The sequence below is a fragment of the Syngnathus acus genome, chromosome 6 (assembly GCF_901709675.1).
Source record: "Syngnathus acus chromosome 6, fSynAcu1.2, whole genome shotgun sequence".
Classification (NCBI taxonomy): Eukaryota; Metazoa; Chordata; class Actinopteri; order Syngnathiformes; family Syngnathidae; genus Syngnathus; species Syngnathus acus.
Window position 1 is genome coordinate 96,560 of NC_051092.1, and position 14,037 is coordinate 110,596.

The 14,037-nt window shown below is 56.4% G+C and overlaps 2 protein-coding genes across 8 annotated transcripts; both read right to left on the reverse strand.

Annotated features, from left to right (window-relative positions):
• Positions 1 to 16: 16 nt before the first annotated feature.
• On the reverse strand, positions 17 to 7,708 carry LOC119124191 (G-protein coupled receptor 22-like). Of its 2 annotated transcripts, none has more exons than XM_037253895.1 (3): positions 7,504 to 7,708; positions 2,617 to 3,245; positions 17 to 2,177 (listed from the first exon to the last, which is right to left on the reverse strand). In XM_037253895.1, the coding sequence occupies exon 3, from the start codon at positions 2,171 to 2,173 to the stop codon at positions 902 to 904; it is 1,272 nt and encodes a 423-aa protein (XP_037109790.1). In that variant the 5' UTR covers positions 2,174 to 2,177; positions 2,617 to 3,245; positions 7,504 to 7,708; the 3' UTR covers positions 17 to 901. The 2 variants fall into 2 exon arrangements, with proteins under 2 accessions (XP_037109790.1, XP_037109789.1); XM_037253894.1 differs by lacking the exon at positions 7,504 to 7,708 and adding an exon at positions 3,931 to 4,104.
• hbp1 (HMG-box transcription factor 1) lies at positions 7,333 to 13,517 on the reverse strand. 6 transcript variants are annotated; one of them, XR_005098214.1, is made up of 12 exons: positions 13,427 to 13,448; positions 11,891 to 12,037; positions 11,652 to 11,826; positions 11,192 to 11,312; positions 11,008 to 11,122; positions 10,779 to 10,906; positions 10,550 to 10,706; positions 10,336 to 10,480; positions 9,730 to 10,023; positions 9,518 to 9,659; positions 9,277 to 9,438; positions 7,333 to 7,369 (listed from the first exon to the last, which is right to left on the reverse strand). XR_005098214.1 is itself a non-coding variant. In XM_037253887.1 (11 exons), the coding sequence occupies exons 2-11, from the start codon at positions 11,961 to 11,963 to the stop codon at positions 9,421 to 9,423; spliced, it is 1,368 nt and encodes a 455-aa protein (XP_037109782.1). In that variant the 5' UTR covers positions 11,964 to 12,034; positions 13,431 to 13,517; the 3' UTR covers positions 8,813 to 9,420. The 6 variants fall into 6 exon arrangements, 5 of the variants coding, with proteins under 5 accessions (XP_037109782.1, XP_037109781.1, XP_037109780.1 ...); XM_037253887.1 differs by lacking the exon at positions 7,333 to 7,369 and having other exon boundaries at positions 8,813 to 9,438; positions 11,891 to 12,034; positions 13,431 to 13,517; XM_037253886.1 differs by lacking the exon at positions 7,333 to 7,369 and having other exon boundaries at positions 8,813 to 9,438; positions 13,431 to 13,514.
• Between the last annotated feature and the right edge of the window lie 520 nt (positions 13,518 to 14,037).

Consider the following 14,037-nt stretch of genomic DNA (forward strand, 5'->3'; position numbering starts at 1 on the left):
AAAAAAGGCTAAACGCTTGAAATCACGCTTTTATTTTTCTTGAGGTTTTTAGCGTGGGCCTCAAATGTCTTTGGATCACGTCAGTCTACAGCACACGTGCGTCGGCTCGAGGCTAATAAGAGCTTCAGAGGCGGAACAATCCTTCGGGCCAGATATGGAATAAGAATTGAATAGTAAAGTCCATGGCAGTGTTTTGGTCTCCAATCATCCTGCAAAGTTGACCTTACTCGAGTGATGAAAGTGAGGTTCACTGCGACGCCGTCGCCGTTATCGACCGCGTTGCTGTATCTCGAGTGGCGTGCGGCGGGTGCCGAGGGCCTCGCTCTGAACCAGCTGACTAAAAAGGAATGCAAGCGCGCAAACGCGCAGCGCACACGCGCAGCGCATCTGCGAGCGCTTGATGCTGAAGACCCCGCCGCTCACTGAAAGCCATCTGGCAAGATGGAATGAGCTCATCGGCCACGTTCGGCCTTCGGTGTGCACGTACGCAAGAGCGCGTGGTCTCCGGCCCTTGGATCCGAGCCGGCCCCGAGGGCTGACAGAGCCGAGACGGGCTACGCTCGACCCCGCGTTTCCATTGGCTATTAGCCAACGGTCAGACCTGAAGCTTTTTCATCTTTGTCGAGGCCTGGCAGCAAACGTCCTCCCGCTTTAGGTGAGTAGAGAGCCCATTTATTATTGGAAGAAATGTAGTCGATGGGAGGAGGGGGAAACGCTTCCTACTTCCTTGGCTAGCTTCGACATGTATCACGTATGCGCTGGAAGTTCCAAAAAGCCATGCAATACCAACGGTAGCAACAGCAGACTGCGGAAAGCCGCGGCTGTCGGCGCTCCTCGATGATGGATCCTACCGCGCGATATTTACAAAGGGCGCCGGGGCTCGGGACGAACAGGGTGGGCGTCATTTGGACTCCACGTCCTCCGGAGGCAGACGTTTCTGCCGGGCGTCCTTGTCCTGGAAGGTCACCTTTTTGTTCCGCTTGGGATCGATCCAGGAATTGTGGATGACGGCGTTGTTGGGGGTGGGGTCGGCCTCGATGATGGACACCACCCTCTTCTTCATCTTGCTCCTCAGGACCTTCTGGAACTTCTGCCTGGTGAAGGCGTAGAGCAGCGGGTGAAAGACGGTGGTCCCGTACGCCATGACCAAGAAGCCCAGTCGCAACTTGACCGTCAGCTCGCTGGGGCCCAGGCTGAGGATGAGCGTGTTGAGCACCGTGATGGGCGTCCAGCACAGCAGGAAGGTGGACACGATCAGCAGGGACATCCTGAAGACCCGCTTCTGCCGCTCCCGTCTCTCACGGTGGCGCTTGACCGCCCTGCGCAAGGCGATGATGACCGAGACGGACGTGCGCATGCCCAGCGCGCCGCCGCTGCTCTGGGAGGCGGCGGCAGCGGCGGCCTCCCGCTGCGGCGTCACGGAGGGACGCTCCTTTGGCCGCCGGGCCTTCTTCTTCTGCGAGGCGTGGAAGCGCGTGCCGATGCGAATGTTGAGCGCCTGCAGGATTTTCCAGTAGGTGATGAGCATGACCACGGCGGTGAAGAAGAAGATGGGAATCTGAGCCAACAGGTGGTAGTAGAGGCCCAGTTGGGAGGACGCCTCCTGGTGGAGTCGAAAGAAGGCCGCCTCTGCAAAGGGAACCAGGAAGCTGACAAAGGACAGCAGCCAAACGGCGGCCATGAGCGCCAGGGCCCGGCGCACGGTCAGCACGCGGTTGGCCGGCTTGACCGAGATGTCGTAGCGGTCCAGCGTGATGGCCAGCACGTTGGCGGCCGTGGCCACGCTGGCGAAGGACACGCAGGCCTCGTGGAAGCGGCACAGCAGGCCGGCGTCGCCCTCCACCGAGAGCAGGACCGCCGCCGCCGTGAGGGGGATGCAGCAGAGGCACACCAGCGCGTCCACCACGTGGAGGTTGACGGTCACCATGTTGCTGACCGAGCTGATCAGGTTGGACTTGGCGCAGTAGAGGGCCAGCACCGTCAGGTTGGAGCTCAGGCCCAGCAGCATCTCCAGCGCCAGGAAAGAGGCGACGGACGCCCGGAAGCCCCCGGGGAAGCCGTCGGACCCGGGGGGCGGCGGGCTGGCGCTGCGGCCCAGGGGCTCGCCGTCGTCCGTGACGGTCACGTTGCTGCTCATGGTGCTTTCTTCCTTGGGCCAGGGGATGATATGCATTCTCCTGTCACAGCGAGCGACAAAGCACAGACGGATGGATGGTGTATTGGCGTACGCTTGCGTCGCTGCTCGTTCAAAGTGGCAAAAGTAAGTCAGCGCGCACGCACGCACGCACGCACGCACGCACGCACGCACGCGCCGTGTTAGCACGTAGCCCCCCTCAACACGTCCTTGAGCTTGAGGAAATGATATGACCAGCTCAGCGGTGTGTGCTGCACATGCGAGAAGGGTACAAGTAGAAAAATGCTTGGCGCGGGCGGGCGGGCGCGCGCGCATGCCCCGGATCTCGGCCGGCCGCGTGTCATGCTGTCAAGTCATAGGAACACAACGCCATGCAACACTCGAGGCCACCACAGCTTAGCTCTGCTGGAGATGAGTGGAATGAAAGTCAAGATGAGACGAAAGGTATTTTGACACGGAAAAATGCATGGCAAAACGTTTACCCTTGTGCCTGCCTCCAGCACTATCTGAGCAGCGGGCCGGTGGAATCAGGAGCGGGAGCTGTCGGCTTCAGCATCACGTCCAAACATTTTTGCTTTTCCTTCCGGAGCTTTTGCTGAAGCGCAAGTCCTTTCCGAGCGGCCGATAGTGTGCGCTCAGAAGCGCCTCACCTTTTTGCTTCGCTTGTCAGTCGCCCGGCTCATGTTGGGAGCTCGCATTCCGAGATTGGGTCCGTCCGTTCGTCAGTCAGCCTCCGGCATCGGTGCTCGGGAGCACTAAGGGAGCGAGCGGGCGGGCGAGCAGGCCGCCACTCCAATCCGCACGCTGGACTCCAGTGGTGCCGGACTGGCGCATGTAGCGCGGCGCGGCGCGAGGCAGGTCTGCCGCCGGCCCCTCAGCATGCTCCCGATCTCCCTCCCTCCCTCCCTCCCTCCCCTCAACGACGGCAGATTGCGCGAGCGAGCTGAGTAGATTAGCGGAGGCTCCGCTCGGCGCGGCGTGACATTGGCGACAGCAAAATCTAGGATCTGCGGGGGCGGCGGCTGAGGGCGGAGGGATCGGTCGGAGGGAAGTTCAGAGCCAAGGGCATTTTCCTCTCCGTCCTTCAATCCTGCGTCTTCAGCCGGGCGACCTGAAGGGGAGAGAAAGGCAGCGTCAATGGATCAGCCAGGAGCTCGGAGGCGGAGGTGCGAGCGGGGGATGTGATGTGTTGCCGGAAAGAAATACACAAGAATTGAGGAGAGGCTCTGACGACGTCTCGCCCGCCGTCTTCCTCCTGCACACTTTCATGCATGCAAACGTAATTGCGCCGCCGTCTCATTTTTGCCGCACAAATCATGCGCGGATGTGTCACACTGCGCGGTTTGTCGTGATGTCGTCCAGTCAGCCAGCCCGCCATGCAGGCGGGTGGGCTGGCCAAGAGCCTTACGGGGGCAGCGCGATTCCTCGGGAAACTTGTCACGCGGACACGGCGCGGCGCGCACGACAACCACTGCTGACAGACGAGCTTGCATGCGAGCGATGTCACGCTGGGCGGGCTGACTTCGGGGCAGACAGCACAGCCAGCGGTCGGGAACCCGCAATCCGGACCGCTGATCGCTTCTTCATTGAGCAACTCAATTCATTTTCTCCACACATATACAAGCCTTGCTTTGAAATCCGCCGCTCTCCAGATTACATTGACGCATTCGAGAAGTTACGCGAGGTGAAATACGCAAAGGCGCTGCGCTGCCCTGCGCGCCGGCCCACTTTTGACGTCGTTCCGAGACGCGAATGACTCGTGGGTTCCCGGTCCAAACAAACGCGGACGAGCTCACCGTGGCGACTAAACGCGATGGAGGTCGGCCGCAGTAAGCCAGCAGCAGTTCAGGAGACGCTCCGTGGTGCCTTTCCCCTCTGCTCATCCATCCAGGCGCCCGACTTTGCCAATACTCCTCATCCTCTCTGGATCGGCATGGCGCTCCCGCTATCTCCACCTCTCTCCCTCCCTCCCTCCCTCGCGCTCCTGCTCTGTCTCTCTCTTTTACTGCGGAGGTTTGCAGTGCACCCCCCTTCCCGATTGGTCCGCCGTAATGGCTTTAACCCCTTGCGCTTCCCCCACTGGACCTATTTCCTTTTCGTGTAGCGGGACATGAGCAAAAACGGGTGTCCGAGCCGCTGACGGCATGCACGGAACCGAGTCCAAATACTGACGCGTGGATGAGAATGGATGCACGGCCTTCCTCTTCTTCACAATAGCCTGCAAAAGAGAGTTGGCCTTCGCCCATACGAAAGACGCTTTGGCTTTTTGCAATTTTCATTCTCAACAATCTAAATTCATCTGGATCATTGGCTGTCCCACAGGGTTCAATTCCCGACCCCTTTTCTCTTTGTCCTCCCCGCACTCCCCTTTGATGGGAAAATCGGCCGACGCCGTCCGTCTCTTTCACGAGGCTCTCCATTTTCATCCCCTCTCCCTTGGAATCTGCCGTTTGTTAGTCTCCCTGCATCGGTAGGCCTCGACAGGCCTGAAAACAGCCCGGCCCGGGTACGTTCTTTGAACACAAGAGGCACAAAAGAGGCGTTATTTGAATCAAAGAGGCCGGGGTTGGATTGGCCCAAAATAATCCAATGTTATGAAACCAACATTAGAGTTGAGAAAGGCAGCGAGTGCTTCAGCACACCGCTGCTGCACAGTGGACCCCCCCCCCCCCCCCTCACATGTTCTCAGAAGTGGTCGACTTCCTGTCACGGCCGCCACATCTGCCTGTGCGATCGGTGTCAGGCGAGGCGTGGGAACGCAACACTCGCGTCGCATCGCGCACAGATACTCGCACGTGCAGCACGCTCGGCCATCGTTAGATGTCTGCTTTCCCCTTGGGAATTGCGCTTCCTGGAAAATGTACAGCTGCTTTTCTTAGACAAATGCTTTCATCTTTGCAAACATGGCAAATGAGGGAGGGCAGCCAATTAAGCTGTTTTGCTTCAGCCAGCGTCAAGGTCGTTTCTCTCTCTCTCGCCGGCTCAATGTTCTGGGCCCGGAGAGCGACACGTTGGAGTCCCCTGCTGAAAAGGGCCGAGAGGACTCGCGATTGGAGGCACGGCTCTTTTGGTTCTGAAGCCCAAAGGCGAGGCTCCTCGAGACCATCCCTTTGCTGCATGGCCTTTGTGCCTTTCTCTTCATCTCTTCTCCGTCCCGTCAATCAGGCAGCAGGTTAGCCAGGTGGCTCCCGTCGGCGCTAAGGGGCCGCCGCCTTTGCGCTGACAGGTGGCGCCTGTCTGCGCATCTTCACAAAGGCGAGCAGGTGTACCTTTGGCACGGGGGTTCTGGAGTGGAAGGAAAGCCTAAGAGAGGAGCGTGACGCGTATGACGAGCGGCGACGTTGACAACACGTGGACAACACGCAGCTCGCTACGTTAGCACCTAAGCTACTGGTCTAAGCTGGCGGTGTGCCCGTCCCAAAAGAGAGCCAGCCGTTCGTTGAGACGGTGCCTTTTCATCCGGGACCTGGGACAAATACGGTCCTTGCCGGCTGGCGACGACGTGGCGGCTTCTTTTTTGACCTTGCTCTAGCGGTGGATGTTCACCACCAAGTTGAGTGGAGGAGTGCAAAAGCGCTGCCGTGCTAATCAGCCATGGCGTCACGCTTGTTACACGCAGACATCCGCCCAATGCGTGCAGACCACAGATGTGGAAGTGAAATTGTGCCAAGGTGCGTGCGTGCGTGCGTGCGTAGGACGAGGCGGCCCGACTCGGACGGACGGGCTGCTGAGCGCCGGTTCGCGCCATTTAACAAACTGATTACATTTTGGTTCCACGCCACAAAGCCACTATGATTTCTCAGCCTCGGCCGGACGATGATTGAATTTTCTTTGGTGGCAAATTGACAGCGAGCCAAACGGGACGCACGCGTCGTCTTCAAGCTCTCTTTTAGCGCCTCCTTGCAAAAAAACAACAAAGAGGAAAGAACGCGAGCCCGCTACTCGAACGTAGTACGCAGTCTAATAGTCTCGGCGGGCGCCAGAGATGAGCGGCTCGGACCGGCCCCAGATCGGGCCATCTGTCGGCACAACGGCGAGGCGTCGTGTTGGAGAGGCTGCAAAAGTCACTCCTACACTTTCTTCAAGTTTGTCCACAAGACGACGGCACGCGCAGATGACACGCGGCGGCACGCGACCACGGCACGCAGGCCTCGACACGCAGACGACACGCAGATGACGGCGCTTTCGCCACCTCGGATTGTTTATGCAGGCAAGTTTGAGCGTGGTTTCCAAGCCACCACGTGGAGCCGCTTCCCAGTCACCTCCCTCCCTGTTCCTCGCAGCACGTAGGCAGACAAATTCCCCATGCAGCACTTGATTTGGCTGGCAATCTGTAGCAGGTGGTCCGTTTCTTTCCAAACGCCGAGCGGAGGCCTCTTCTTATATGATCGCGGCCGGCACCGTGAAAATGCGCCCGATGCGGGGGAGGCGATTGAGCTTGCCGGAGAGAAAGTATGGCAAGTGGCTCTGACTAAATTGCAAAAGTCAAACTCTCATTTCATTTGAGTCACATACAGATATCAAAAGAATTCACCTTTCCGTGAGTTGGGATCGAAATACGTCGAGTGTTGGACTCCTCCGACGTGGTGGCAACAAACAAATAAGTCTTTGTCCCTCACTTGCATCTGGTGCAAAGCCAAAAAGATGGACGGCTTCTTCTCTCTTCTCCCCTCCGCCAGAACAAAGGCGACAAACACGCCTGCCGTAACCTGACCACGGCGGTGTCGTTTGCCGCTTCCCGAAAATGAGGAGCGGGGACTGAGCTACTGATCGCAATTCAATACTGTGATCAATTCCTGGCTAGCTGCCACCGTCTGCACATGACTTTTGTTTGTTTTTTTCAAGGCAGATTTTGCAAGAATTTAGTCAGTGGTGCTGAAATTTGAAATTGCCGCGGCTGCCGGGCGTCCTCTCACCTCGGGCGCTCGCCCGGCTGCTAATGAGCGGCTGCAGGCCCCCCCCGCGCGTCGCTCTTCTCACCTCTATTTTTGCACTGCACGTGCGAGCGTTTTTGTTATTCGGTTGCCTTTGGGTTTGTGTCATCTTCTGATATTCTGAGGCCAGACGCACTCAACAAGCTCTACTTTTGGAAAGAAAAATCCACTTGTTTGACGAATCCATTTTCGTGATTGCCGGGCCGCGTTTGCTCGCAAAGGGATCCTCCGACCTCGCCGCCGTTCGATTGAGGACGTCTTGCATTGAAAAAAAGAAAGAGCGGCACTTTGTCCCAGCGGCCTAATTTAAGGTTTGTCCCTCTACCAGTGCCGGCCGGAAGCAACTTCCTTGACTCGTTTTGCCAAATGCAGATTTGGTTTCATATTTTCCCCATAAGATAGTGTCTGCAAAAGATGGAAAATGTCTCAACTTACTCGTATGGACACTCAAAGGGCTGGAAGAGGAAAAGTGACGAGGATACCAAAAAAGAGAAAACCTGCAACAGGTTAGCAGGCAAAGTGGCTGGTGTGTCATTTCCTGTTAAAAATTGCTCTGGCTGTGATTGTAAGCTAATATGAGCTTACGCCCTCTAGCGGCCGGGTGGACCGACAACACGTCAAATGTTCACAGTGCCTGACTTGGTTCTACGTCATCCATTCGTCAATTCATCCATATATCCGTCCATCCATCCATCCGACCGTTTGCTCTTGTCCTCGTTAGGTTGGATGATCATTATTTCCCAGTATTTTGTCATATTATATGTTATATAAAACATTTTTTTTATTTCCGCATCACAGCCAGATGAACCGATCGATCCGCTGCAGTGATCACGTCTGAAGGATTTGAATGAGCGCAAAGGTCGAGGAAGCAGCCCGCTCGCGGCGTTGGCGCACGGTTGGATAAATGAATTTGCAAAATGCCAACGTCATTGATTGGGCCGAAACAGTCTGCGTGTTTGATCACGAGGAGGGCAGCGCAGACGCTCAACGGACTTTGCAGCGCGGTTGCACACAATGGGGAAATGCGGCCCGCCCGCCCGCCCGCCTAATTAACCTCGCTCGCGCTGCTGGAATTCCAGACCCGCCCACCATTGGAGAAAGGAGGCAACAATTGCCCAAATTCGGCCAAAAGACCCTGCAAGTAATGCAAGTGCAAGCTGAGATCGTACGGTCCTCACAGTCGAGATCGAGCTTCTGGGCCCGAGTTGGTCGCATGGCTGAATTCCTCACGGCTTTCAAAATTGTCTCGAGGCGCGAATGACTGCTGCTTTATCTGGGAACGGCAATGAGCAAAGTATCAGCCGGCCTTTGCGTTGAGAGGCAGCGCCCGAAATAGTCCATCGAGCGGTCTCATTCGGGAGCGCCGTGCTTCCCTTATCATTGGACTTGAGAGGCCTGCCTGCCAGCATGCGGGGCTGTTGATGCTATTTCAAGAGGCGCGCACAAAGCGCCATGTTGTCCTTGCAATGTTGGAGTGGCGAGCGATTGACGCACGGCGCGGATCTTCATGCAGTCCAGTCGTTTCGCTTGGATGACGCGCCGCGCCAAGCTAGGAGGTGGCAGGGGAGTCGAGCTGCTTGCGCCCTCTGCCTGTGGCAACGGGAACGGCAGTTGAGTGCTTGGAACATGGCGGATCCGGCACGTTTCCACCCTCCTATTCGCTCTCGTCAATCGTATTCATTAGTTGGTCCGGTGTGCAGTCACAAAATGCTGACAAAGCACAAAACACACCAGAGAGACCGTGCAAGTTTGACAAAAACGCATTTATCATATGATACAAAGATACGGTGTGCAATTTGCGGGCTGCGAAACCTGTACATGATGGACATTATTGCGACCCGAAAGCGAGAAGGCGGCCGTCGGCCACAAAGGTTCAAGGTTACACGTTGGCGTCTGGCGGGATATAAAGTGCCACGGGACCCAAGCGGTGCTCAGTGACTTGAGTGGAAACCGTCGGCTCCGGACAGATTTCTACAAAGGCTTTGCATTTCTCGGCAATAAACTGAGGGGATAGCGCAACGCTCCGAGCGAGAAAGGTCGTCGTGATGCCCCCGCTCCAAACAGACGTGTTGTCTTTCATTCCGCAGAAGCGCGCGCGCGTATGGCTCGGCGCTGCCGCCTCCTTTCCGTTTGAAGTGGGTTCGTTCCAAGCGGAAGAGGAACACGAGGTCCATCTGCATTAGTGGGAGAGTAAGAAAAGAGACGCACGCATTCCGCCGTCCCTCCTCCTTCCGCTCGCACAAAGGCAGGCGGGCAGGCAGAGATGAGCGTCCTCGCCAAGACGGGAGGGCGGCGGTTCGGGCCGGTGGGTCCGGGAGCGCCTGCCCTGTCTCCGTGGATGGATTGGCGGCCTTAGGTCTGCTGGGATCCCTGCTCGGGTCGGGACAGCGCCGCGTCACACCATCAAGTGGCACGGCGTGCTCACGCTGGGGCGAGCCAATTTGCTCACCGAGTTGCTCCTTTTGCGCTTCCAGCAGTCGGGGTTGAGGCGCTTCTGCTCCTCGGCCAAGGCCTTGGCCTCCACGGTGTACGAGCGGCGCTCCTCGCTCCTCATCTTCTTCCACCTGTCGCCCAGGATGACGCTGATGGCTCTGCGAGGGAGAGCTCACGCTCACACTTTGTTGTCTGCCATATTTGCCCGCCCTCCCGCCAACTTTTCACCTGTTGTCTTTGCCCGGATACATCTGCGTGTACTCCACCCGGTACTTTTTGGCGAAGAGCATGAAGGCGTTCATGGGCCGCTTGCATTTGGTGGGCGTGGCGGCCCCTTGGCCCCGGGCCGACCTGCCCGGGCCCGCCGGCCGCGGGGAGGCCGAGCGTTCGGCCGAGCGTTCGGCCGCGTCGCGCTCGGGGCTGGCGGCGCCACCGCCGCCGCCGGGCAGCGAGGTCCGCCGCTGCCGGGCCATGCTGCTCAGGACGTAGACGGCCGACGAGTCCAGCGGGGTGAAGTCGTAGCTGAAAAGTGCCGACGCAACGGGGATTGTGTTTGGTGGAGCCGGTTCGTCAACATCCAAGGCGCGTGCGCGCACAGAAGAAAATCATCAAAATGGCCAGCACATGTGCATTTGGCCACGTGCCTTGGATTTTCTTTGTTCTCGCTCGGGCCCATTGCCCGTTTAAATTAGGACGGCGCCCTCTGGTGAAACCGTGCGGTCATCTCGGGGCCTTTCAACGGCCGACTTCCCTCCCGTTCAACGGAACCAAAGAGACTTTAGCGCGCGTCCCCGACCTTTTGACAAGACGCAAAGAAACTCGGGCCGTTCGTACCTTCTAAATGTGTCAAAGACCACCGAATCGTCACAGTTGATGGCGTCGGGGTGGTTGGGCGGCAGGCACGTGTCGCCCAGCTGCATCTCGTAGCAAGGGATCCCATGATGCACCACGGTAAGGCTCGGGTAAAAGGAGGCCCACCCTGAGCGCCGACGCGGCACCAATCAATGGAGGCTCCTGCTCGCTCAAATGGCCCGGGCGGTTCCCGTACCTTTACTCCTGACAAAAAAGGGATGGTCCAGTCGGCATTCGGCGCTTAAAAGGCCGTCGTCGGGGGAGCCGGGGTCAAAGGTGAGTTTTAGAACCGCCTGGCCGTAAGACAAGGTCTCTTCGTGGCCGACCAGCTTCAAGCCGTCCGAGCCAAATCTCTGAAACGGCGGAAGCGGCATCCTTGTGATTAGCAGATTGCCGCCCCCTAGCGGTCAACGGCGGCGACCCACCTTGAGTGAGGAGGAGGAGGAGGAAGACGGCATCACGCTCTCCTCGTCGGAATCTTCGTCAGAATCGCCGAGCTCCTCGGCCTCCTGCCACTCCACGTTAGGACCGCGATGGAAACGAAGGCGCGTTCCTGCAACACAAAGCAAGGAGGAAATGCTGACTTGGAAAACTGACAAAACAACAGACAAAACCATCAAATTAGGCATCAAAACGATCAAACCTTCCACCGACCTTTGAGGAAGCAGTGCCAGGCGGTGGAGGGCCACGAATGAGACCAGGCCATGTCCTCGTCATCGGAGAAAGACGACGACACGGAGAAAACGCCCGACTCCGACTCGCTGCTGGCCTGTCGCCACCAGCGCCGCAATCAGACAAAGTCACGCGCGGCGGGCGGCCGTGAGCCTCGGAGCGTTACCCGCGCACGCCGGCGCTCCCGCAGGTGACCTCTGGAGGGGTTGGGCGCGCTGCTGGCCAGAGGAGGACGGGCGTAGGAATGTAAACTGTTGCTGCTGCCAAAGATGTGGACCGGAGAGGATCTGCCGTTGGAGGAAAGGACGCGACAAAGTCAACGAGTTGGAAGCGTTTCCTCGGTCCCGACGGACACTTTGTTGGCTACGCGTGTGCTAGCTCACGAGAGCTAACGTGACTGGCCCCAAAAACCAGTGCCGTTCCGACGCCCACCGCTAGACGGCGCCAGCGAACTTGACCACTCTGCAGTGGAAGGACAATCGCAGTTTGCCAAGAGGCCCAAAACAAGACGAACAAGAAAGGACAGCAAGTTTGCTACTGTGCGTGCGTGCGTGCACAATCTGACGGACGCAGGCGATACAAATAAGCGGCGCAAAAATAGCAGAAAGATAAAGCAAAGTGCCAACCTCCTATAGGGAGCGCCTTTGAGCAGCGGGCTCTGCGGACCGGTGGCGATGTTGGCCAGCTCGGCCAGCCAGTTGGTGGGGGGCGGCGTCTCCTGGTGCGACACGCCGGCGCCCACCCGGAACAAGCCCGGCGACCCGCCGTCCTCGTCCACCGCCTGCAGCTCCGGCATGTCGTCTGCACGTGCGACACCGTCAGCCGCCCGCTTATCATCCGGTTTAGGATTCGGCGTCTCGGTTACCGTAGTCCATGCGGCAGCCGGGCGAGGACGGCGGCTCCTCGTTGCACTTGAGCGGATCGTACATCTCGTCCATAGCTGTCTGGATTCCTCTCCGACGAGGGAGACTGGTTGGACAAACTGGCTCGGATTCCGTCGTCACGTGACCTGCTTCGGGTCCCGCGAAAACAGGTGAAAGTAGAAAAGGTCGAGAAAAACGTCTCAGAGTGCTGTTTGATCAACAACACGTGAAAGTAGAAAAGGTCGAGAAAAACGTCTCAGAGTGTTGTTTGCTCAACAAGTGTGCTTCGGCGAACGCCGTGCCGTTGACCATTCTTACCGGTCGAAAGGCGCTTTCAAACGAAAAAAGTCAAAATCTCCCTCTCGATTTTCACGATACGTTTTATTTTAGTCAAATATCTTCAGATAAAAAGTTTGATGTTTTCAAGATTGACACCGAAATGAATGAAATTAAAGTCCCATGTCCAATAGAACATTTTTTTACTTTGCTTATACGATGAGAAATAAAGTCAACATTGACACGTTTTAGGTTGAAATCATTCATTAAGCGTCTCGAATTTTACACACAAAAAGTTATCTGTTAGTAAAGCGCTATACTTTGGAAAAGAAAGATGGATATTTTGGAGAAGATGATGTATGTCGGGATTTGAATTTTTTTTCCTGGAATATATTTTTCTGGAATATTCACGACTTTGGCGCATTGTTTTGTTGTTGTTGTTTTGCAGGCTGCCACTTCTATTGTGGCCTGTAAATAGACAATTGCGGGATTGAGTCAAATGCGCTGCAAACGTCACATAAAATCCGGTTGTATGGAGTGCTGCGGTTGCGTTCTTTGTCTCCCCACAGGTATGCGGTGATCACGTGACGCTCTGCGCGCAGGCCTTGTTTATAAACTTGCGAGGGTTCTCGCGCATGCGCACCACTGCTCATTCATTCCCAACTGCGCCGCCTTGACGACAAACAGCTGCCAAAGTGCCATTTCAACACTCGTCAAACGCCACTTTTCACAGCCTAACCCCGAATGCTGTTCAATTACTTTTACAAAAAAGTATTTGGGTATCGCCGGATAAAAGAAAAGTGGGGGTGTCTCCCCCTTTTTTGCTGCCTTTCCACTGTAAACAAAAGAATGTCAACAAGTTGAGGCATGACGCAACCTCGCTGGCTGACTGGCTGGCTGGCTGGCCCACTTACCAATGAATGACATCGGGACGGTCGAGACACGCCGTGTCAAGCGGATCGAACCGACTCAATGAAATCATTCGCCACATCTGGAACGTCGTCAGCGACAAAAACAAGCCAAGCGAGGGAGGCAGCGGGAGAAGCGCTGGGGGGGGGGGGGGGGGGGGGGGGGGGGGGGGGGGGGGGGGCAACACCGTCGCTCGGTCGGTCAACCTGCCGTTCGACGCTCAACAATCGTTTGACAACCTCAATAACGGCTCCCGGCGGTGACGCAAACGCGCGATGTAAGCATTTCTACCGTTAGCAAAACACTTTAGAGCTTTATTTCTTCAAGGGGGAGACAGAAAAGTAGGCAAATACTTACCAGTCGTGTCGCCATCAAGAAACTCTCTGGTATTCACGCGAGTGCTCGGGGAGGTTCTCAGTTAGAGACGTCCTGTTGGATGATGAGAGTGTCAATCACTTAGACGCCTTGAATCTATTGGACGCTGCGATTGAGGAAAAACATCAAGGGCGGGGTAGAGTTTGTTGAGCGTCATCTCATTGGACAAAAGTCCACGCCTGTTTCCGCCCACAAACAGCCGATTGGCAACATGAACAATACCGAGTTGTTGTTCCCCCCCCCCCCCTTTTTTTTTTTTCCCTTTTTTTTATCAGCAATGTAGCAAGTACCCACGTACGCTACAGTACTGCATGCCTGTTCACTTCTTAAGGGATGCAATGGACGTACGTTTGTAAAGTTCAATACCGTAAGACGAGGAATCACATACAGTATACTGCACTATACGGTCTCGGTCGGTGGATCGGTGTGGAAATCACGCGAGATCCTTTTTATTTATTTGTTTCTTTTTACGGTTTTTGGAGGTGTTTCGTCAATTTTATGTACATTATTTGTTAAATGTTTGGTCCTTTTTTCGCCCCCGTTTTTGCCTGTTTTCTTTACGTCGTAGTCAGAGATTTGGCGGATATTT